Source organism: Nelumbo lutea, chromosome 4 (genome assembly GCF_056320005.1).
Source record: "Nelumbo lutea isolate HS-2025 chromosome 4, American lotus-T2T, whole genome shotgun sequence".
Classification (NCBI taxonomy): domain Eukaryota; kingdom Viridiplantae; phylum Streptophyta; class Magnoliopsida; order Proteales; family Nelumbonaceae; genus Nelumbo; species Nelumbo lutea.
The window spans coordinates 35,589,860-35,613,827 of record NC_142687.1 but is presented as its reverse complement, the minus strand read 5'-3'; the positions used below and the strand labels follow the sequence as shown (position 1 = coordinate 35,613,827).

The 23,968-nt window shown below is 35.8% G+C and overlaps 1 protein-coding gene across 1 annotated transcript; it reads left to right on the top strand.

Moving 5' to 3' along the window:
- Nucleotides 1–3,630: 3,630 nt before the first annotated feature.
- On the top strand, nucleotides 3,631–10,776 carry LOC148855181 (uncharacterized). Its single transcript, XM_088982833.1, has 2 exons — nucleotides 3,631–4,448; nucleotides 10,522–10,776. Exon 1 carries the CDS (start codon nucleotides 3,860–3,862, stop codon nucleotides 4,430–4,432), a length of 573 nt encoding a protein of 190 aa, XP_088838959.1. The 5' UTR covers nucleotides 3,631–3,859; the 3' UTR covers nucleotides 4,433–4,448; nucleotides 10,522–10,776.
- The last annotated feature ends 13,192 nt before the right edge of the window (nucleotides 10,777–23,968 follow it).

The window sequence follows — 23,968 nt, the reverse complement described above, 5'->3', positions numbered from 1 at the left end:
TGTATACAATTGCTTATATATACAATAATTAAATAAATTAATATAATAAAATTGAAAACAATTTTTTATTTTATTAATATATTATTATATAATTATAACTTATATAATATATAATATACAATATAAATAGTATATATGGGCCATGTTGGGCCGAGCCACGGGTTAGGCCATGTCAATATGCGTGCCATAAGCAACACAACCCGCTTGGTCATGCCATATTGGCCCAGCCTACAAACCTAAAACCCTAAGCCCAATACAACATGGACTATCCTTCCGGAACGTGCTAAGCTAGGGGCGGCATGACCTGATTTATACCTCTAATAAAAATAGTTAAACTTAGCCTAATACTATATTTTACCCATACATTGTAAAATCCAATTGTCAAACAAAAATACCTAACCTAACCTATCAATGTAGGTAGGAGCAGGTACCCCGTATCGGTACTCAAGGTGGAAATTACATGTCCTATCACGAAGTTGATGGAATTGCTTGAAAAAATATAAGAGTTCAGGTGATAAACTCACAACCATATGCTATTTCTACCAAAAAAATGTAATACTTAGCTTTTGCAAGTATAGAATCCTCGTGCTCCTTGATATTTTTTTAAAGGTTATATGATAAAACCATTGCACCTGCAAACCTCACATAGAAATAATGTGAATGTATAGAAAACGTTCCTTAATCTCGTACATTCTATGGTTAAATTCTACACTAACTTTGATGAGGGATGATTTGGCCGTCTAATGATATGGGGACATGCGACACTGTGACATAGTTAGGTGACGCCCTAGCACCACGCAAGTAAGCCACGAAAGCACCGTGGACACCTTGAACTCGCTTGACAACCTTGGCACTACTTGGCATCCAAACTAAGAATCGAATATTTAATCAGATTCGAATTCGGATATTAGTTTTCAATATCCGTCGAATATCGATTTTTTTTAATCGAATTTGAATTCAGATATTGTTTGATCCGATTTGAATTCGATCTGTTTATACCCCTAGTTATCACCCCGTCCACTTCAGGCATGGTTGGATAAACACTACCAGCTTACGCGTAGTCCACCTACGGGCGTGAAACCACCTCCGAACTAGGTGGGCTGAAGATTTTGGATGCGCTTTGTGAGCCTCATGGTAGCTTGCCCATATAAAGTTGTCCCCTTCCTTAAAAAGGTACACACGATTTAACTTTCAAACACTCTAGCTCTCTTGCATTCTAACAATCACATCTCTAGTTCGCTAACTTAAGCATCGGAGTGCCCACCCCGACTAAAGCAATCCAAACACTCTGATCTCTTTCTTGCAACTCGACTAGGTGGCCTACTCAGTCTGGCGTCCAAAGTATCTGCCAGTAGAGAGCACCAGACCGGCACCATTAAACCTGATTAAAGGTCCACTACTAATGTACCATGGTAGTGTTTAACATTTATTATTTGATTCTCTAGTTTCTTTAACCTATTTTGCGTTTGTTTGATTTGTAGGAATAGAGGTCCAAAATTGGAATCTGAATGGTCTAACTGTTTGGTTAGGTGAAATCAGAATCCCATTAATCCCATTGAGGGAATGACTATTCCCCCAGCAGAATGAGAATCCATTATGTCCAATTCTGATGAGACTATGATTCCAATTTGAACCAAACAAGTGAAGGAAATAGACCATTTCAATTCCGATGCCAGTCTGAACCAAACAGGTGAAAGGAGATCATTCTGATTCGGACTGTAAACCAAATCAACCCTTCATGTTTCTCCAACCCAAAATAATTCAATGAAACTGAGAAAGCTACTGTACAAACATCATCTATCTAAAATTATATTTATTATCGATTAATAAAATAAGTTTACTGCCATAGTTACACTTTTGTCATTTCGTCACAATGCTCTTGAATAAAGAAGCATACATCACATACAATAAGCAGGTATAGCAGTGGTTACTACCTACCTCAAGCTGAAGACCTAAATAAGTTAAAGGGCTTACAACCATTTTAAGGATTTTGGGATAGTGATGGTAAGGTGATGATGAAATACATCTTCCGTTTTCACCTGTTGCATTGAAGCTCTTTCATAAGTGTTAATTCTCCGGTAGGTTTCACCCTTCCTTAATATTAGCCTTTGTAAATATGAAACTGATTATAGGGTACAATTTATTTAAAACATAAGACCATGGTTTTCGAACTTCCGTTAACTCAAACAATCAGACTATTTGGCTCAAGAACTGTTCAGGCAATTGGTTTTGTTTTATCTTAAATCTGATTTATGGTAAAAAATTATTGAATCAGTCAACAATTTGTTAACTCAAGTGGTCAAATTGTTGATCCGTTCAATAATTTTTGACCGTTTTTTATTTTTTTGTCAAAATGGACCATTCGTTCGAATTGGACAATCAAACCATCCCAAAAACCAGTGGCCAGAATGGTTCAGTTTCTAGGTTGTTTTTAAAACCATGCATAATACCATTAATTTTGTTTTCCATGACCAAACAATTCAACATGGATGAAAATACATCTAAACACGATACAAACAAATATAGATATATGGAATTTGCCTGCCTAAGGCCTCTTTAAACTTATCCACAGAAATTGGAAGGTAAAATGGAGGGGTGCATTTAGACTATGATGTGATAAGCAAGTATCGCTTGAAAAGGAAAGTTCTATAAAATAGTTATAATACCAATTATGTTATATAGAATATAATTTTGGGCAGTAAATAACAATATGCCTAAAACTGCATATGCTATGATGAATAAACAATGTTTTTAATCTATTATTGACCCAGTTGGTTGAACCATTTGGACCATCATCTGATTCGTTCGATTCAATGATTGAGTTACAGGTTGCATACTTAATGTATATATAAACTTTTGGAATTCATAATTTTACGCTCTGATGTCCAATTAGAATAGTTTTTTTTTTAATAACTTTTTAAGATCTATACATCCCAAAGTGTTGATGTAAAACAATTTAACCCGTTCGACCCAAATGGTTAAACCAGTGACCCATGACTCAGAAAAAAAAAAAAAACGGTTGGCCTTCGAATCGATTTTTAAAACATTATGAATAAGTGGGAAAACTAGATAGGATACTGGCAGACAGAACAACAATAACATACGAATGGCTCTATGAAGTGATAAAATGAGAGAAATTACACTATGAGGATAGTCAAGTGGATAGAAGAACTTTGACAGGACCTAAAAGAAGTGATTTTTTTTTGGTAAGGGGATAGAAAGGGCAGGGATAGACTAAAAAGCACATGGATCAAAGTAATAATTTAACAATGTTACCCCTTTTAAGTTATACCTGCTTAACAATAAAGACTCCACGGTCCGCACATACTTTTCTAACAAATTGGATACGCCACGTGGCAAATTAAAGAGTGGAGCCAATGTGCAGATGGGGCACAAAAAGGTGAGGATAATTGGATAAACCATCTCTAGATGTTAATTTTGAGTGCAATTCCAATAATGAACCACCAGCAGACAATCACTTCATGCAACTTTTCTGATTGACCAATTGACATGTTGACGTGCCCAAGGAGAGAAGAGGAAGCTGTTAGCGAGCGTTTAGCAGCATGACTCATGCGCTGCACATACAACGCGCTATATATTCACCATCCGCTAAAGTACACCGTTAAGTGTGTAGGTGCAGCCCACCCTCCTCTGCGCCTTTGGTGGGTGATTTGGTGGCAATAGATCGCAGCAACATATTCGACCTCGTGGGTAACGAAAGAGGACGGAGCGACAGACAAAGCGACAAGGGAAACTGACGAACGATAGAGAGAGGGAGAGGGAGAGAAGAGAGTGTGTTTTTGTGTTCTGTATTTACCACCTTCTCTTCTCCGTCTTCTTTGTCCTGGTGAATTCTTCAATGGCGTCAATTCTATCTTCCTTCAAGTACTCGGACAGTCTTGTGGTCGTAGGCATCTCAATCTGCACAGCTTTTCTGTGCGAAGGCATTTCATGGCTTCTAATCTACCGCACCTCCTCCTACAAGTCACTCCGTTCATCGATCGACAAAGCCTCCAAGAAGCTCGAGACCATGAAGACCGGCGAAAACAAGGGACCCAACAAGAAATCCAAGACCAAGAAGATCGATCGAGTAGAGACAAGTCTAAAGGAATCCAGCCGTGATCTCTCCCTCTCCAAATTCAAGTCCGGTGCCGTCGTTGCTCTCGTCCTCTTCGTTGTCTTTGGGTTGTTGAATTCTCTCTTCGAAGGGAAACCTGTCGCCAAGTTGCCCTTCTCTCCGGCTGGTTTTGTTCAGAAGATGAGCCACCGGGGTTTGCCTGGCAATGACCCAACTGATTGTTCGATGGCGTTTCTGTATTTCTTATGCTCGATTAGTATCAGGACCAATTTGCAGAAGTTTCTAGGGTTTTCGCCCCCCAGAGGGTCTGCCAACGCTGGGTTGTTCCCGATGCCTGATCCGAAGACCAACTGATTTGGTTTAACAGTTGGTGAGTCATGTAGTATTAGGTTATCCTTAATTCTGCAGTTACTGTTGTTTTTCCTTTTCAGTAGTACTAAAGGTTGTGCCTTTCTGATTGTGATCGCCGGGATCATTGCTCTTTTTCAGTTTCTAAGCTTCTTTATTCGTTGTAAACGCTTTATTAGCAATTTTGATTTAGTGTGCTTCTCTGAGATTGAATCCAATGTGCTTCTGTAAGATTGAACCTTTGATTACTTTGCGTTGATTGTTTACGAGTTTTGCGTGTGGTTTATTCCTATTTAATTGACATTGTTGGAAATCAAGACCATCATCGTTTACGTCATAATTGTGCTAAATAAGGGCCAAAAGGATAGTCAAGGAAAGAACGGATTCATCTTACTTCAGAGTATTTAGTGACGAGGCCGTGCTGTCGACTTGTTTTATGGACATTGAGTTCTACACTTTATCCTACCTGTGTGTTGGTTGTCAAGTTCTAGATTCAGTGGAGTGTTAGTCTCATAGATTTTAAATCCATGTTGGGAAAAATATCAGTTGCATTTGGAATAGTACCTATGACCCGGGGCCGGGGGGGAGGGGGGGTGGGGGATCTATGATGCCAGAAAGGTATGATACCGGAATAGCTTTGATCAACCAAACCCCCGTGAATTTTGATGAAAACCACCTGATTGGTTACCACTTTATGGTACCGGTTGATTGGGTATAAGTTTTTCCGGTGTCATAGTTGAACCCATGACTGAGATGGTAGAAATAATGAACAAATCTGGTGAAGTAAAAAACCTTAAATAAGAAATTATTTCTTTTCTGTTTATATTAAATTCCTTTTCCTTGTTTTTCTCCTTTCCCTATTTGATATCTACCCTTCTTGTCTCCTCTCCATTCTTGTTCCTCTTCTTCCTTTTTTCTTTGTATTACTCTAAAACTGAATCGAAGGTGTTGCATTTTATCCTTCATATATCTCATTCTGGTCAAACTAGAAATGAAAAAAAATCTCAAAGTTTCCGAAACTTCTCTTGGAATTTAAAACACCAGATTGTGAAACTATTTTTATTGGTTGAATATTTGAATACTCTCTCTCTCTCTCTCTCTCTCTCTCTCCTATATACTTATTACTTACCTTTATTTGTAAATGCATCCATCTGATGTTTGATAGATGCTCTTGAAATGCAGGAAAAGTTCTAAAGATGATACAAGTCTGTCTAATGTTTTTTTTTTTAATGAGTATAAATCTGTCTAAATCCATATGAGAGAATTCTTTTATGCCATCTCAACGAGAATGGCTACATCATTTCAATGTGTCAAATCCTATTGTTCCGTGAATTTTGCTCTTGCCTTGGCCTCGTGTCAAGACGTAAGCATCCCAAAACTTAGTCCGTTCATTTTTCCTCTTTCCATTCTTTTCATCTTTCTCTCTCCCCTCTTGCACATGCCCCCAAGGTTCAAAGTATCGATACAATACGCATTTCGGCCGTATCGTATCGGTACTTAGAAACGGCCGGAACACCAATTTTTTTTAAAGTTTTTTTCAAGGTTTGGTTTTTTGGGAAGCTTAAAACGTGTTTTTTATTATTAAAAAAAGTTAGGGGCCCGAAACGCCTTCGGACCGTATCTTTTTCAAAAGATACGATACGATACACCCAATACGGGGTGTATCGTATCGATACTTTAAACCATGCATGCCACTCAACTAGTCCGTTTAATCAAGATTTATTGGCTTTTCCACATTGCCTAAATCAAGTTCTCAACTATCCATTTTAGGCTTCCAATGCTTTTAGTATCTGAAAACTAGAGAAGAATGTTGGAGTGAGGCTGCTCAATTTTTCCAGAGCCCAAAGTTTGACCAGATACCTGTAAAGTTTCTTTACTTTGTGCTAGCTATGGTGTCAACATCTTCAAAAAAAATTGCATGATGTGAAAAGTGTATCTTTAGTGTCCGTGTAATAAAGCCAAAGTAATGTTGGGAGTTGCACGGGTTTTATATAGGTGAAAAAGAGAGATATTTGAGTAACTGACCATATTTTGTGGTTTCAGAAGTTATAACCCTTAGTGTTCAGATTACATTGAGTATGTAAATAATTATGCACCCACAGATGGGGAGTGTGCTGTTTTTTATATAATAAAACATGTTGCATTTATTGATAGTTAGATATTTGGGAAAGCATTCTAAAAGATTGAAATACAAACTTTTACATGTTTAATGAGTTAAATACCATATACAGGATGTACATGGTACCATTAAAAGTAAGAATGAGTTTGTGGAATTTTTCTTCTTGACTGAAATACCGCTATTTTTGAATTTGGTCCCTTTTTAATTGTAAGGGCAGTCATTGTAATTTGAAGTACTACTTTCACCTCATTCAATTCCCTCTCAATTCTTATATTTATGGTATTAATTCCCATTCTCTTTCATTGAATCCTACATATAAGGTATTTTTTCTTACCAATAAATTCTACTAATTAGATCTATATCCGGTACATTTAACAATACTAAATCCATGTTTTTAAAAGCTGGCCCAAAAATGAAACCTTCTTTCGTCCAAGCGGAAATAGTTATTCAACCATCAGGGTCAAATATGTCAGTCCATGATGTCACAGTTAAATAATAAAGTTTAAGAAATTGTAGAAAATTTTGGACACATCTCTAATATTTCATATTAACCATTTTAAAGAGTGTGATAAACAATAGTTAATTTTATTAATGATGAAAATGAAATACAAAATTTAAAACTGACCTAAAAATGAAATTGTTTTCCTATTTTGTGGTGGATCAATAGTTCAACCTTTCAGGTCAAATGTGTGAACCCTTGATGTCATAATTGAATAATATAAATTAAAATAAAAGATAAAAACAGAAAAACATGAAAAATGTAGAAATTTTGTAGAAAACATTTAAGCACATCTCTAATATTATATGATTAAAAAAAAAATAGAATGGCAAAACAAGGCTTATGTTGCTGACTCCATATGGTTGGGATAAGGCTTGGATGATGATGATGATTTAAGCAAATCTCTAATATCATATATTCATCATATTAAACAATAATTAAGTGTGATGAACAAGAATTATTTTTATACACATAAATGATAAAACATAAAAAAAAAACTGTAGAAAAAGTTGGGCACATATTATTGCTATCATCATCATTATCATCTCTAAAATTGCCATGTGCAAAGTATGTGGGCATTTGCTGGTATACAAAAAGCTTTATATGTCAAAAATAGAACAAAAATGATTTGCTCCCCCCTATTAAACAAACTATTCTATTTCTAACCATGGAAATCTTTTAGGATGGAATCCTGACAAACCTGCAGCCACTCAATTCTTGACATATTTTCAAAACATACAGTTGTTCTGTTCCACAAATTCCAGCAAACTGAGAAAGGGGTCAGATTCTACATGATACACCCTCTTGGGGTGAATCCTAAGGCAAGATGGAGTATTAAATAGTGCAGAGTGTGCTTTTGTCGGGAGGGAGGGAGAGGGGGACTTATAAGACAATCCTCAAACAGGCTCCTTAACCGGAAGTTATTTTCTTTATCTATGTTAAGTCTCAACTACCCATTTTGGACTTCATACTATTTTGCTATCTAAGGAAACATAGGCTTGGTTTATTTGCAGTTCAAATTGTATTTGAACTGGTGTAAATGCATGGGTTTGCAAATGCGCGGTGTAAATTCTGGTTTACTTTTGCTTCAGATTTGACGTTGTCTCAGTTGTTTGTGAGGAGTAAAATGGGGTCTCCACTTTATATAAGAGAGAACTATGTAGGAGGGACTAGGGAGGTACTGCAAATTCTGCATCAGCTTTTGGGATACAAAATTTGCACTGGAGTTGTTCAGGGAATTCTCTTGTGATGATATTGCAAGGAATTGTAATGCAGTGGCGACTTCCTCATCCTCAAAGTCTATTATTTAGGAGAAGTGGACCCCATCAGCATGTCGTCGGTGGTAGTTCAATTGGTAATCTTGGGCCTTCTGGCATAGATGGAGAAGGGTTGTGGTGGTATATTCTTGGTCTATAGGAGTGGGTGATTCTCTAAGAGCTGAAGTTCTAGTCATCCTTCATGGGTTGAGAACTTGAGTTTGGCAAAAGAATTGGGCTTCCAACAGAATGAAGTGGAAGGGGACTTGAAATTGGCGATAGGGTGGATACCAAGTAGTATGGGGATCTGGGCTCACAGGCAGTCCATGAGAGAGATCAGATGCCTATCGAGAAAGCTTAGTGTATTTTTTAGATGGATTAGAAGGTCAGCTAATGTTTGGTTGATACACTAGCCAAACAAGGTATAAACAGGGGAGAATTCTTTTGGGCTGAATTGTAATAATGAAATCTTTTTTGGGGTCAGATTCCCTTAATTTGGGGACTGGACCTGTGCACTCTCTTATTTAATTTAATGAAAGTTACTGTTTCCTATTAAAAAAATTGCACTTCCAGTGAGTGCAAATGAGACAAAAGGTACAAACACAGCCATAAGGACTTAGATAGTTAACCCCTCTGTGTTTCCATTAGCTGAACCAGGCACTTGTGCAATTTTTGAGGCTACGTTAACAATATATCAGCATCTTTGAAAGTTGCAGAATTTGTAGTACTAGATCTTTTTTCCATCCTATTTATTTGTTAGGGAACCTAATTGGATAGCAAGATAAATCCATGTGATGTGAAGTGTGCTCTTTTTGATAGCCATGTAACCATATCAAGTTCAAGGATTTTAGTGGCGGTTGGCAAAGGCAGTGGTTTGAAGTTGCATGAGTTTGAGGTGGGTTGAAAAAGAGGGACAGGAAAAGGAAACCAATTCTATTGTTATTAATTCATGATTTATTGTTTAAGATTCTGAGAAGAACAAATTTTCCTTGACTAGAACATCTTGATTTCAATTTAACAAATACTTATCTAGAATCTTGTGATCTCAGATCTCCATACAGCTGCTGAAGTAGAGGGCATAAGAAAGAAAAGAAGAGAAAACATGGTTGAGAGAGGGAGAAAACTTTTTTTTTTCTCTCCATACCATGCATATAGAAAGACAAGAAAATCTTCCAATATTTCAATCTTGAAATACTATTTTCCATAAAATGGGTTGAAGTTAACAATAGGATATCTTTGCCATTTTTTTAGCTAAGAAGACTTTAAAGTCATGGATCTGGTAAAAGATTTTTGTTTGTATGACTTGAAGTTCTTAATAGAAGCTCAACAATTGAGATCACATAAACTGATTGCCTGAGTAATCAGAATATTTTGTTATAACATACAAGTGCTGCTTCCTGTAGATATTGCAGATCAACTTATCATACATCTTTAACTTTTCACTTTCTCTAGTACTACAAATTTCAAGTTTTTCATTTTGCTCATTTGCTTCCAAGTGTTTTGTTTTTGTTCACTATATGTGTGTTTTGAGTGGTTGGAATGGGCTGCATATTCTGGTTCTGCCATTATGGGTATTTAGAATACCCTTTGAAACCATGACCATACCATTTGTGAACTAAAAACTGTAGCGAGGCAGGGCTATATTATCGTCTCCTAAATGATGCTGATATAACCTGTGTGCCCGAATCGTCTGGGTTTCTGACCTCTGAGTGTTTGGAAGATCAGAAGTTAAATTCCTACCCATTGAAATGATGTTTATGAATGTAGGTTGTATCAGCCTACTCTTAATGTTATTTATTATTTCTTTTTAGTATCAAAAGCTTGTATTCAAATTGCGGGACTGGGAACCTTCCCTGCTTTCTGTGGTTGAAGTTTATCAAATTTTCTGCTTGATGCTATTCTTTCTTTGATAATTGTACATTCTGTAGATTCCATCAGAAACAGGGGTCAAGAAGGGCTGAAATAGGCTACAAAGACGAATGGGTTAAAAAGATGCTCAGGGACTAAGGGTTGTTAAATTTCTAGTAGGGGTGGAAAAAACTATGCTATTGACTTTCTTTGTACAGATTAGCACTTGATTAGTCCTTAAACAGAACTTGAGAGGCTTATTAGCATGCATTTCTCTTAGCTAGAACAGGATTTTTAGTGCAAGATGCTCCTTGATTTGTGTATCTTGGTGCCAATAGATGTGTGATGCTCTTTTTGTTATTTCCTTGTGCAGATTTGAGATCACTAGTACAAAAGGATAAGGATTTGTGTTTTCATCTGTGTTGGCCGTACTGTGTTGGATACTGGAGCAGCATTGAAGTCTCAAAAAGCATAGAGCCTATGAAACTGGAGCTAGGAAATTTGGTTAGACTGTGTCATATTTACTTAGTTAAAAACAGTTAGGAACCCAGAATTAAAATAAAAATCTCTATCTGCAATGAGATAGTAAAATATTGCATTAGTGATGATTGCGAGATTCTTACTAGGACGACTTTTTCCATGTCACACTTTTCTCTTTCTTTATGCTTCAAGACCCCTCAAAACTCTGTTGAATTCTTGAGTTTAATTAAAACAAGAAAAATTGTTTCCAACTACCAATTAGGAATAAAAAGGTAACTTGTGCGTCCCACCAACTTATTTACAACCAATAAGAACAAAATTCTCTCCTCTCATTCACAGTCTACCATCTGCCACCTTTCCTTGGGTTGGAGACATTCCCCTTCCCAAATTCTCTCCTCAATAAACATTCACCTCTCTTTCACTCCTAAACCTTGGTTTTTCTTTATATCCTCATAAAACCCCATCTGGTTTGCCAACTAAAGAGTCCTTCCTTGAGGTGAAATTTGATTGAACCAAGTTATTTTCAAAAAAATTGACACCTCTGTACTTTACCATATTAACTAAAACACCATTTGCATCAGTTTTACTTTAATGTTTTATCCGTCAAGATTCATCTATAAATTGAATTCGGATTTGATCCTTACAAAATTGTCCTTGCAGCTGTGTATTAGTAATATCTCCCCATGAATAAAAAGATACAAGTATGGAGATGTTCGCACGGAACTGAATCCAAATTCCTAGCTTACATCAGTGAACGGCATGTGACTCGCAAAATAGTAATGGAGGGTGTTTTAAAATTTAAATGACCCCGAAAATTTTTTGACTCGTGCATGTTTCAAATTGAGGGGTAAAGGGAAATATTTCATATTTCCATCAACAAACCGAAGTTTTAACCTCATCAATCTGCAATTTTAATATTGCGACTTGCGACACAAGTAGATCAATTTTTTGCTTTCTGTTTCATTTTCTAATACATACCATGAAAAGTGGCCGTGTCTCCCTTGTTTTATCACAGGGAAATGGAGAGGTTGGCTCTTTTAAGATCTTTGTGACCAAGGTTCGAAGTTTTGATACGTATTGGGCTATATCGGCCAATATGTATCATATTATGGGCTTTTCGATACATTCCTACAGTGGGTGTTTTGGGTCAGATTATGGTTCAAGGGGTAAACAGGCCTTAAATCAGCCCCCTTAAACTAAATTGAAAAAAAAAAAAACTAAAAAAAAAAAGAGAAATGAGTCTTAATATAGGATGGTCGATATTTTGAACATTGCTTGTGACTTTAAACATCAGGGGCCGAGCTAGGGTTTTCTTTTGAGAGGGGACCAAAAGGTAATAAACATGGATGGGGCCAAAAGTTAGTAAATATAGGTAGGGGGACCAAAATATAGGTAAGGTTAAAATGGGTATTGTAGGGATTTTCAAGGCATAGCCCCCCTTTGCCACCCCTGGCTCTGCCCCTGTTAAACGTTAAAGACTGTCAAACGAGATTGGCTTCACTCAGTGCAAGACCCACTCAAACGGTATTCGAATAGCCTTTACAGCCTTGCATTGGGAACATCCTCCGCACTTCTGTGCTTTATTTCATGGGGAGATATTCCCTATGCAAGGTTATAAAAGGTGTTTGAATGGGCCTTGCACTGAGTGAATCCGGTTTTCTGTCGAACGGTGGTGAGAATGTGAAGCCCTTGCCAAATTCTCTTCGTGCAGTCTATGAAGCTACACGGCATAGATGCATATTTAGTCCTGATGAGGTCTCTTTGTGGAATAAAGTTGAGATGGAATTAGGACAAAGATGAGATGCAGTTGCCTTGTTTCTGAATAGGGGAAGGTCACAGTCCCTGGGAGTGGGAACCTTTGTACTTTTTGGCTCATATGTTGAGCAAGGAGCCCATAAGAATTCATCATTTTACTTTGATGGTCTGATCCAACTTGGAAATGGTAAGATGCGTATTTTGTCTAAGAAAGTTCTTCTAGTTCGAGTGGCTTTGTTTGTTTCTGCAACCAACACCTCTTGTGAGATGAATCAGCATGGTGAATAAAACAGAAAAGGGAGGGAACTGGTTTCAGAGTTACCCCACACAATGTCCTTATCATGAATGAGACAGCAAAGAGAGCAAAGATTGTAGAGATGATTTTTGTGTTTGGTTGCATGGCGTTTATAGATGTGATGTTTCTTAGATAAATGCTTTATTGAAAAATGTCACTTTAAACGTTTTTTGTTGTTTGGTTGAGCATTTCAAGTACACCATTGCATTTCAATAAACGTTGGCCATTGGGAAGAACCAGAATTTAAAGTTTTTCCAACGTTTCATGCATAATCCAAGCATTTCTGTTTTTTAATGTTTATTTGATAAATATTGAAATGAAACAACGATCTCATGCACAATAAATGTTAACTTCTAAGTAGGTTGATGTGATGGCATTTTTCTTAAAACATACCCGGTATCTCCTGTTAATGGACTGCTATCTCCATAATCTGCAACTCCTAATTTTTTCCATTTTTTACAATTTCAAACTTTTGCCATTTTGTATTACAGAACGCCCCCATCCTGATCATCCCCATTCCCCTCACCCCCCCAACTCCTCTGTAAAGAGACACGGTGAATATTGTAGAACGTCATCACTCTGGTCTGCAACCTGTAATGGTCACCTAAGATGCAAAGAGAAGAAAGATTCTGATTATCTGAAACTCTGTAATGGTCACCTAAGATGCAAAGAGACAACAAAGATTCTGATTATCTCCATTTTCTGCATCTCTCTTGTAATTGTCAGTCATAGACAACGATTAACTCAAATAGTAGAATGGGTGTTGTCTACACCACTGTTTTTGAACCATCGTTGACCCAGACGGTTGGATCGTTCGGTTCAAGAATCATGCAGGCAATTTTACCCTAAATTCAGTCCCTGGACAATAACCATAAAATTGGTCAGTAACCCGTTGATTCAGGTGATCAAACCCTTAACCTGTTCAATGATTTTTTGGCCGTTCTTTAATTACTTTTTATTTTTCATTGGAACGGACCATTTGTTTGAATTGGACAGTCAAATCACCAACCCGAAAACTAGTGGCTAAACGGTTCTGGTTCCAGGTCGGTTTTTAAAACCTTGATCCACAATCGCTCTATATTCAAATGGGTTAAAATAGAAATTTTATTTGTTCAGTTTAACAGACGACAAGGTTAAAAGAATCGATTTACACATCCGTTAAAGAGAATGAATAGTAAGTAAAAAAGGTGCAAACTAAGAAGGTGTCTTAGTAATTCACAAACTACAGGGGGTGTTATAGTTGATATGGTAAAGAAGAGGGGTGTATTAGTAAATGACACAATTATTACATATTGCTCATTTTGAGTCATTTACGATGTAAAGGGGTCAGATCTGATTTGAATTAGGGTATATCCAAATTGGATCTGATAACACATGCTAGGCATCTGGTCCAACTAGGTCTTACATATGGTGATTCGAATCTGAATCCGTTAAGAATGTTGGATATCCAAATCTTATCTGATTTGATTTAATTTCTAAGAATTTTAATAAATTATTAAAATAAAAGAATATAACAGTTTATATAAAGAACAATAAAAAAATACAAGTATTTGATCAACTCTTTCATCACATATATTAATATATACATGCCTTTTTATAAAAAATTACAAAAAATGCAACACCATTTGGTGTATATGCATGTGTGTCTGTTGTGTGTCTATATATATATATATATATATATATATATATATATATAGAGAGAGAGAGAGAGAGAGAGAGAGAGAGAGAGAGAGAGAGAGAGAGAGAGAGAGCATTACATGATGATCCGATCCATTTACAACCCTATTAATATCAACTTTTTACAAAACTTTTAAGTTGGAACTCTATTTTCTCTATCATGTAATAGTTGTGCCTGAAAAACATTGCCAAAAGTTGGTATTTGAAATACCTCATGTTTAGAAGGGAAAATGAAGCATAATATTTAAAATATTCAAACTTTTTGAAAAAAAAAAAAGACTTTGGTTCAATCAATCTAACTTTACCTCCCCACCCACAGGGAACAGAAAGAAATAAAAAAGAAAATCAATAATATGCTATTTTAGAAGGATATGGAGAGGGATATAACTATATAAATCTAAGGTTTTACCTTAGTGATAAGGGGTAGCTAGGGAAGTGAAAGAAATCATCTTCCCCAATTCCTAGAAAAATTTGGAAGAGACTAGATTGAGAGGTTTTAGGAGTGAGCTAACGTGAGTGGTTATTAAGGAGGACTTTAGTCTTTAGGAAGGAGAGTGTCTGCAACCGCAAACCAAAGGAAGGTGGTAAACCATGAGAAAGAGTTGGTGGGACTCCCAATCTCCCATATTGCTTTTTATTGGTTGTATGTATTTAGTTAAGGTCATTTTTTCCTTCTAACTCAGTTTGAAAGGAGCAGTGTTTTTAAAATTGTACCGAAAAATTTGGGAATGGTTATTTAATTGGTTCCATTTCACCCTAAACTCGCTTTTTAGTAAGAAAATCATTGATTTGGTCAATAAATCATTGGCCCAAACAGTCGAACTATTGAATCCGATAATGTTTTTTGGCCTTTTTTGTTTTTTACTTTTTTTTGTTAGAATGGGTCATCTATTTGAACCAAACAGTCAGACTGTTTGACCCCGGGAACTGGAGCCAAAATGATTCTCTGTTCAATCTAATTTTAAAATCCTTGGAAAGGAGTACAAATACAAATATGTAGAATGTCAAACTAAGCCTTTAGAGAGAGAGAGAGCATTCAGCCTGTTGCTCCATGCCAATAACCTTTGAGGCAACGTCTTATTTCTTTCAATACTTGATTTGTAGGTAGAGCTTCAAATGGTGTATGTTTAATTTGATCCGGTCAAGGGTGACCTGAATTGGACTTTTTTTTCTTTGCTATAGGGCCTTTGCTCTTAATACCTCTTATCTCTTATTATTTTTAGTGCCTCTTATCTATTAATGATGTAATATTTAAAAGTTATTATTATTTTATGAATTATATATGTATTACTTAATTACTTATTTAATTATTTTATTATCTAGTAATGATTATTTTATTCTTTATTCAATTATTTAATAAGCAATTATTTTAATTAATTAATTAATTAATACATAGTTATCAATTATTAATAATGATTTTAATTATTGATTATCAATTCTTACTAACAGTTAAGTTAACTATTTAATTTGTAGTTATGTAATTATTTATTTTAAATACTTATTAATTAATTAATGTTCAATTCTTTAAAAGTATTTAATAATTTATAATATTTATCAATTCCATATTTATTAATTATTTAATATTCATTTAATTAAATTTTTAAATAGTTAAACAAACTTTCTCATATCCACCTTTAAAATGGTGAATTGTCATTTTTCAGATCTCATCATTTAGATTTCAAAACAATGTTATTTACATTCAGACTTCATAACTAGCAAGAGTTCACTAACTCTAATTCAACTCTAAAATTAATTAGGGTAAAATACAACAGCCTCCCCTAAAGTTTCTAACAATCATAAAAACCTCTGCTATAGTTTCATTTTAACAAATACCTCCCTTGGTATTTTCAGAAACTTGACAAAAACCTCCCTTCTATCACGGTCCCAGGCGAAAAACATTAGATTGACGCACCAATTTTTTCCAAATACCTATTCTACCCTTTTATAAATTATTTTATATACAAAATTACTGAAATAATCCCATTTTAACTCAATAAAAATACATGTTTTAGTAATTTTGTATGTAAATTTATTGAGATGGTCGTTAAATGAGGTTTTTGTTGAGTTAAAACGGGATTATTTCAATAATTATGTATGTAAAATAATTTATAAAAGGATAAAATGTGTATTTGGAAAAAGCGGATGCATCAATTTAACGTTTTCCATTTGGGACGATGACAAAAGGGAGGTTTTTGTTGAATTTCTCAAAAATTCAGGGGAGGTATTTGCTAAAATGAAACTATAAGGTAGTTTTTTATGATTGTCAAAAACATTAGGGGAGGTTTTTATAATTTACCCAATTAATTATTACAATTTAATAAGCATTTAGATGTCAAACTTTAGTGTAAATGAAAAGGACATTAAATTTATTTAAAAGCTAAATGAAACAACTTAGGGATCCAACATGAATATATGATCAATATTTAATTGGTTTAAGTATGGATCCACACCACATATGGTCCATCTTATATATATATATATATATATATATTTTAAAGATACATATTATTAATACTAAACCAAGATAACAAAGTCTTCCACTTTAGGTATCCCATCTTGATATTCATTAAGTACAAAAGCCATTGGCAGGACCAGGGCAGATCCATATTCTGTTGAAGCGCTTGAACTACTTGCTGAGCATCAGTGTATATACAAACTTCCTGAATTCCCCAAAGTGACAGTTCTGATAAAGCATGCAGAATAGCATACAATTCAGCTTGAATTACAAAGAAAATTTGATTAGTTCTACCTCCAATAGATTTTAAGCATGATATATTTTTTGAGAGAAAAACAACACCATAGGTGTATAGAGAATCTGCGATTTTTCCTGCATCAGTAAACCCAATAAGATCCAAATTTTGGGATATTCTAAGGGAAACTTTATCCATTGAGTATTGGCTTGAGGGATCATTAATATTGGAATGATAATGTGACTATAAGCAAGAATTATTAATTTGGATTTATAGATTGGTAGGTCGCATTAATATGTTTTTAAAAATCTTTTCATTCCTAACATACCAAATGTAGTAAGAAGCTGTAACTATCCAGTTAAAAATATTTATGAATAAAGAGCAATCTACAGTTTGATTATAGAGAGTTTTAATATAGAAAATCCAGGATCCCTAAAATATAGATTGGAAATGAATATTCCAAGGGTTGGCAAAAAGAATTGCTTGTGTATAAGTGCAATTCATGGATAAGTGATTTAAAGTTTCAGCTTCTAGATCACAGAGGGAGTGGGTTTTGTGTTGATTATCTTAAAAGATCTTATCTTTTATAGGAAAGAAATTATTAAGAATTCTCCAAAACAAAAGTTGAAAACAAGGTGTAGTTTTGAGTTTCCAAAGCTTTTTAATGCAGAAGCTGAGATCTAGGTCTATAGGTGTACCAGATATTTCTTGGTTCTTCTTGTAATCTTCCTTTACTGTAAATTTGCGTGAACTATGTTGGCACCAGACCCAGGAAGTGGGAAAAATGGGGGTATTCAAAATCTTTGTTGCTTCATCAGTAGAAAATAAAGAGATAATAACATTTCGATTCCATTGACCATTCTGAATAAGATGGGTGATGTTCAAGTTTTAAAGCTAGGGAGCTAAATGAATAGATATCCAATAAAATTGATTGTGCATTTGAAACCAAGGTCGTTGAGAAATTGGAAAGCCAGAGTCTTCCTTAATTAAAGACCCACATTTAGAAGCAAGGTAAATCAGAGTTGGGGCGACTGACTTCTAAAAAAGGGAACTTGAAGCCGTGATAAAATGGGGAAACAAAGCATGGTTTTTTAGGTATTTTGATTTCCAAAGTTGAGTCCATAAATTGTTTTGTTCATTCAGAAACCTCGATGTTGTCTTCTTGAGTAAAGCTTTATTTGTTAATTGGAGATTTCTGAAACCTAAACCTCTCGCAACTTGAGGTAACATGAGGACATTCAAAGCACACCAATGGAATGGGTGAGGTTTTGATTTAGTAGTTCCCCACTAGAAATTCTTAGTCATTCTATCTATCTGGTTAGTAGTTTTCTGGGGGAATTTAATTAAGGTCATGGCATGAAGGGGAATAGATTGTAAGACAGACTGAATTAATACTTTTTTCCCAACCTAACTAATAGTTGAGGCTCTCAAAGAGTTAAGCTTGCTTGCATGTTGTCTAGGATAAAAGTTAATTTGGAATGTTTATTCATAGACCAAAAGAGTGGGAGCCATAGATATTTACAATTCTTATGCAAAGGTTTTATTTTCAGTTGTCTCCTAATTATACGTTGGAGTCTGGGATGAATATTTTGGCTACAAAAAATTCCCGATTTATCCATGTTTATCATTTGTCTTGAAGCAATTTGGAATTTGTTTAGGACTTGGATGAGATTATCTATTTCTTCTCTATGAGCTCTTATGAAAATCATGACATCATCCACAAAGAAGAGGTGAGAGATTTTGGGGGATGACTAGGAAATGTGAATACCTTGGAGTTTCCCTTTTTGTTCAGGTTGATGAAGAAGTCTAGACAGGCCCTCCATTTCTAAAATGAATAGATATGGAGATAATGAATCTCCTTGTCTCAAACCCCTAGTGGGGTGAAAATGACCTTCAGAAGTCCCATTTATGAGGACTAAAAAGGAGATAGTTGAAATACATTCTTTGATTAGAAGACAAAAGTTAGGTGAGAAACCTAGAAGATAAAGAATTTGAAGGAGGAAAGGCCATTCTAGTCTATCATAAACTTTGGACATATCTAGTTTGAGACCTACATAGCCTTCTCCTTGTTTTTTGTGCTTTAAGAAATGAAACATCTCCTAGATGATAATTGAGTTGTCAGACATTTGTCTTTCAGGTATAAAAGCTACTTGGTTTGGGGAGATACACTTGTCCAAAATTTAATGAAGTCTACCAATAATCACTTTAGCAATTATTTTGTAGGTAACATTACAAAGGCTAATAGGTTTATAATCTTGGACTTTAGAGCAATCTATCTTTTTTGGGATAAGACATATGAAGGTCTGGTTCAACATTTTTAGGATTTTTCTATTTTGGAAAAATTCTTATACCAATAATACTAAATTTGGCCCCATTAAGTCCCAAAAATCCTTAAACAGTATTGTTGGAATATCATTAGGACCAGGGGATTTTAGACTCCCAATACTAAAAAGGGCTACTATTACTTCATCAGTAGAAGGAACATCAGTAAACATTTGATTCTCTTCCTACGTGATAATTGGGTTAAAACAATTGGATACACTTCTAATTCTTCATGAGTTTGGGAGGAGTAAAGGTTCGAGAAATAATCCATAAAAATTCTAGTGATGTCTTCATGCTCAGTTTTTCAATTGTTTTGTTCATCTTTAATTCCTTCAATATAATTTCTCTTCCTTCTGGAAAGAGTACTTTTGTGGGAAAAAAATTGTGTTTTTATCTCCCAACTACAGCCAAGTTTGGCGAGAAGTTTGTCTCTACTTGTAAGATCTGATCTTCCAATTTTTGTATTTTTTTTCTTGGTTCAACAAGGTAAGATTTTCTCCAATTTATTAAACTTCTTTTTAAAGCATCCAATTTTTTAGTTATTTGATATGTTGCATGGACATTAATTGAAAGTTGCCAACCATCTTCTATGATCTATTTACAAGAAGTCTCTGAAAGCCACATTGAACCTAAACGATTTTGGGAGGCTACAGATTGTAGGATTAATGTTGAGAATGAGAGGATGATGATCCGATCCTCATTTAGGACCTAGATAGAGGGTTGCATTAGGAAAGAGAGATAGCCAATCAGAAGAAGTGACTGCCCTATCAAGAGTTCTTTGAATATGACCTATGGTTCTTTTATTAGTCCATGATATTCCTCCTCCCTGAATATTCAATTCTAAAAGATTATGCTCTATTATCATATTTCTATATTGCCTAGAGGATAAAGTAGAGGTATTACAGGAGGTTGAAGGTTCTAGAGAATTAACAGAGGCGGTCTCATTGAAGCCCCCAATTAATAAATAGGGTAGAGAGATTTGTTGCAATTTTGAATTCAGATCTAGCCAAAAGCTATTTCGACAATGTTTAACAGCGGGTCCCTAGATGAAAGCTAGTAACCAATTATAGGTGGGTAAATGAATCTTGAGAAATACGTACCTTGGAGTTGATGATTCTATAGTGACCTAAAAACTTGCTTTCCACATGACAGCTAAACCATATGCTTTTCCTTCAGGATTAATAGTAATATAGTTAGGATAACGAAACTTATTTGTTAAGACATCTATCTTGCACCCTATGATTTTTGTCTCACATAAAAAGATAAAATCGGAGTTGACTCATTGGACAAAATCCCTTAACCCCTGAACTGCCTTAGGGCGACCTACCCCACAACAGTTCCAATTGAGGATAATCATTGCGAAAGGTGGGGCTGATAAGGACCAACCACCTCTAATAAGGACATAGAAAAAAGAAGGTAAGCATATACTTACATAATGTTGATCCTCTGCAACTACACTGGGATCATTGTGAGCTACGTGATGGATGGAGACAATGCGTTCCTCTTGTACAGCCGTGCCTGAAGATTTAGGCCTATCATAAATAGGTAAGTCTGGGGATAGATGATCAGGTTGCATATTCGATAAAAGATCAATTCTAGGCCTTTTTCCTCTAGTTGAAGAAGAGGGACTGAGAGTATCTTCAAAAAGGCGATTTACTAGATCCTGAGCAGAAGTCGCCAGATGGAATGTTTCGGCTGAGACTCGAAGAGGAGGGGGTGCCGAATTCGAAGCTACCAACATGTTTGAGGAAACCAATGGGACTGGAGGAGAGTTTTGATTAGACTGAACCTGGTGATTAGATGGGAACGTGGATGCTTCATTGCGAAGGTTTTCAGAGGATAACGAGGTGGTTGCATTGAGATTAACAAAATCACCAAAGTTGGGGCATCTCCATGTCCACCGCAAAGCCTATTCAGCTCTCAACCAGGGGCATGGATTATTCATGGGGCACTAATTAAAATATTGATCAAAAGCTTGAAGTGTCTGGGAAAGGTTGAGAACACCTATGGAAAAGATGGCCGACTTTTCCACACAAGTAAAATGTCCAAGGGAGATCTTCATATCAATAAGTGATGCAGTTATGGATACTTACGAACGAACCAGTCTAAAGAGGACGATCCATCCAATATATTTAAAACCTATATTATTAATAAAGAGAAATTGCTTAAACATCACCTCCTCTAAACATTTTAACATTATTGTTGATCCCTTTATTAGAATCTTCTAAAAAGGGCCACGAAAATATCCGAAATATTAAAAATGTTTATTTTCAAAATTTTTGCTTCATATAATGATACCCAAAAGCTTTCAATCTCTTTTTTAAAATAATTAATTTATTTTTCAAAATTTTCCCTTTATATCAATTTGCAGTTTACATTTTTATGCCTCTTGTTGGAGATTCTAACAGGTGTCTAATTCCAATTTTGTTTTGTTAAAAAGTTCGGGATGGGTATAAGCAATTTACCTTATTAATAAAGTTGGTTCAAAACCTAAAATTAAAGAATCAAATGCGGATCTAAAGTCCAATTCAAACCTATTTGTTTGCAGCACTAGCGGCCGGTTTGAGGGAATGGCCATTCCTGCCCCTCCCTTCCCTTCGTAATGAAATCTCATTTCTTCTAATTTTAATTTTCATTTTCATTCCCATCTGAAGCAAACAGAGAAGACCATCCCAATTTGATTCCAATGGATTTTGATTCAAATTCGATTTCAAAGATTTTGATTCCAATTCGATTGCAACCAAACGGACCCCGACTGGCCTTTTTTGACAAATTTGGAATATATGGTTGAATAACATTTGAATCAAAGGGTTTCGTTTATTTCCTGGACGATGATGTAGAGTTGTGCTTTATGAATTTGAAATCCACGATGTGGTTTCGATAGCTGCCGACAAACTATAGCACTTTTTACTAGAAACAAGTTCATTTGCAACGACGCTGTTTTGCCCTTAATCCAACTGTTCGCTGTTTCTGTGTGTAGGCAGAGACTTCTCAATTCAGCTGTATATTTGTATCCAAGACAGACCGATTATGAAAACCCTCACTGTGAGGAGTTAAATCAAGCTGTTCACTGATTTACTGCTCATGAAGGACTGGCATATTTGGAATCTGATGCCGTTTCTGGAGTTTGGAAAGAAAATCTTCATCTTCTTTCCTGGAGTATAGAATCTTCAGAAGGCTTGTCCACCCAAAAATCCAAAATGATTTTTTTTTTTATTTTTTTCATCAGCCATCCAATGATCCAATCATCCAAATAAATATATTGAGAACCGAACTGATAAAACATAAGCCGGACCACAGCCCATGGGGATTCTTCTTATTCAGAAGTTCTGATTGAGAAATAAGCACTAAATCACAACCTCTTTTTTCTTTCCCATGGACCTGGCCAAACAAATCCCATTACGTCTCCGGCACAATCAGGTTATCAACTCACTGCCGATAACACCCCCTCTCTTACCCTAAAAAACTAAGAAAAACCAGAAAAACAAGTCGACCCATTTGAAAATAGTTTTGAAAGATGTTAGGATACAGTAGACAAAGAAATTAGAATTGAAATAAGAGAGATATACGAGCATCTGAATGCAAAAGCCGCATGGGAGTACGGCAAATGCCAGAATCTCAACGCGCAACTACTGTTTCTCTGTCGACAACGCAAAGGGCTGAAAACGCTATCTTTGATTCACGAAGCGCATCAGTGACGCTCACTTATTGCTTTTCCTTTCACCCAACAACATCAAAACGAACAAAGAAAGAGACAAAAGGGATAATCCATGGAGTTCTGAAGAAGAAGACGAATCAAAGAAGCTAACGAAAAACACTGGAGGGATAAGCTCGCAACAAACCAGTGAACCCACGGGGCACACCCGCGTAGGCCTGAAAAGACAGACGAAGAATTTGGGTCTGTGGAAGGAAAGGGTTTATAACCTTTTGTATATATGCCGGAGAGTGGAGACTGGACACTGGAGTGGAGGCTTACGTTATATGGATGCCCTAGAAGTGATGAAATTCCTAGTAAGCCTCCTTTTTTTTGTTTAATTTACGAAAATACCACTCATGTAGTACCTAGCCTATTACTAGGGTAATAAAGCTTTGGTCAGGGTTCAAGCCTCAAGGCAATCAGAGATTCGTTTTAAAGTGGACAAGGAGCAACAGTTTGTTTGTCCCTTCATCTTGGGCCTTGTAATGTGTAATGAATGCTCTTGGGGGACGGAGTCAAAAAATCTACAGGGTTCAATCATCGAACAGATGTGTTCCGCCAAGTTGAAGTTGGAGGCTGACGTGGTAAGATGGGTCTGATTAGCCACGTGTACAAGGCCCGCCAACATTTCGGCCTCCTTACTAGTGATACTAATGGGCAGGGCGAGGAAGAGTAGATTCTTACATATTTGTATTTACATTGTTTTTAAATTGAGCCCTTCTAATTCATTACCACTCGTTCAAAAGTATAATTTCCATCTTATTTCCTCGAAATATTAAAGTTAATGTTAATTTCATGTGGAATGGGTGGCAGGGCTCCATCGACCCCATGTGCTTGTTGTTTCTTCTTCTCATCTCTTTTATTAGGGCCTGTTTGATGTGTATTTTTGTGTGGTTTTCTGGTT

Bases quoted from the DNA above. Each gene is read 5' to 3' on its own strand.
- LOC148855181 (XM_088982833.1), top strand. From the start codon at position 3,860: ATGGCGTCAATTCTATCTTCCTTCAAGTACTCGGACAGTCTTGTGGTC.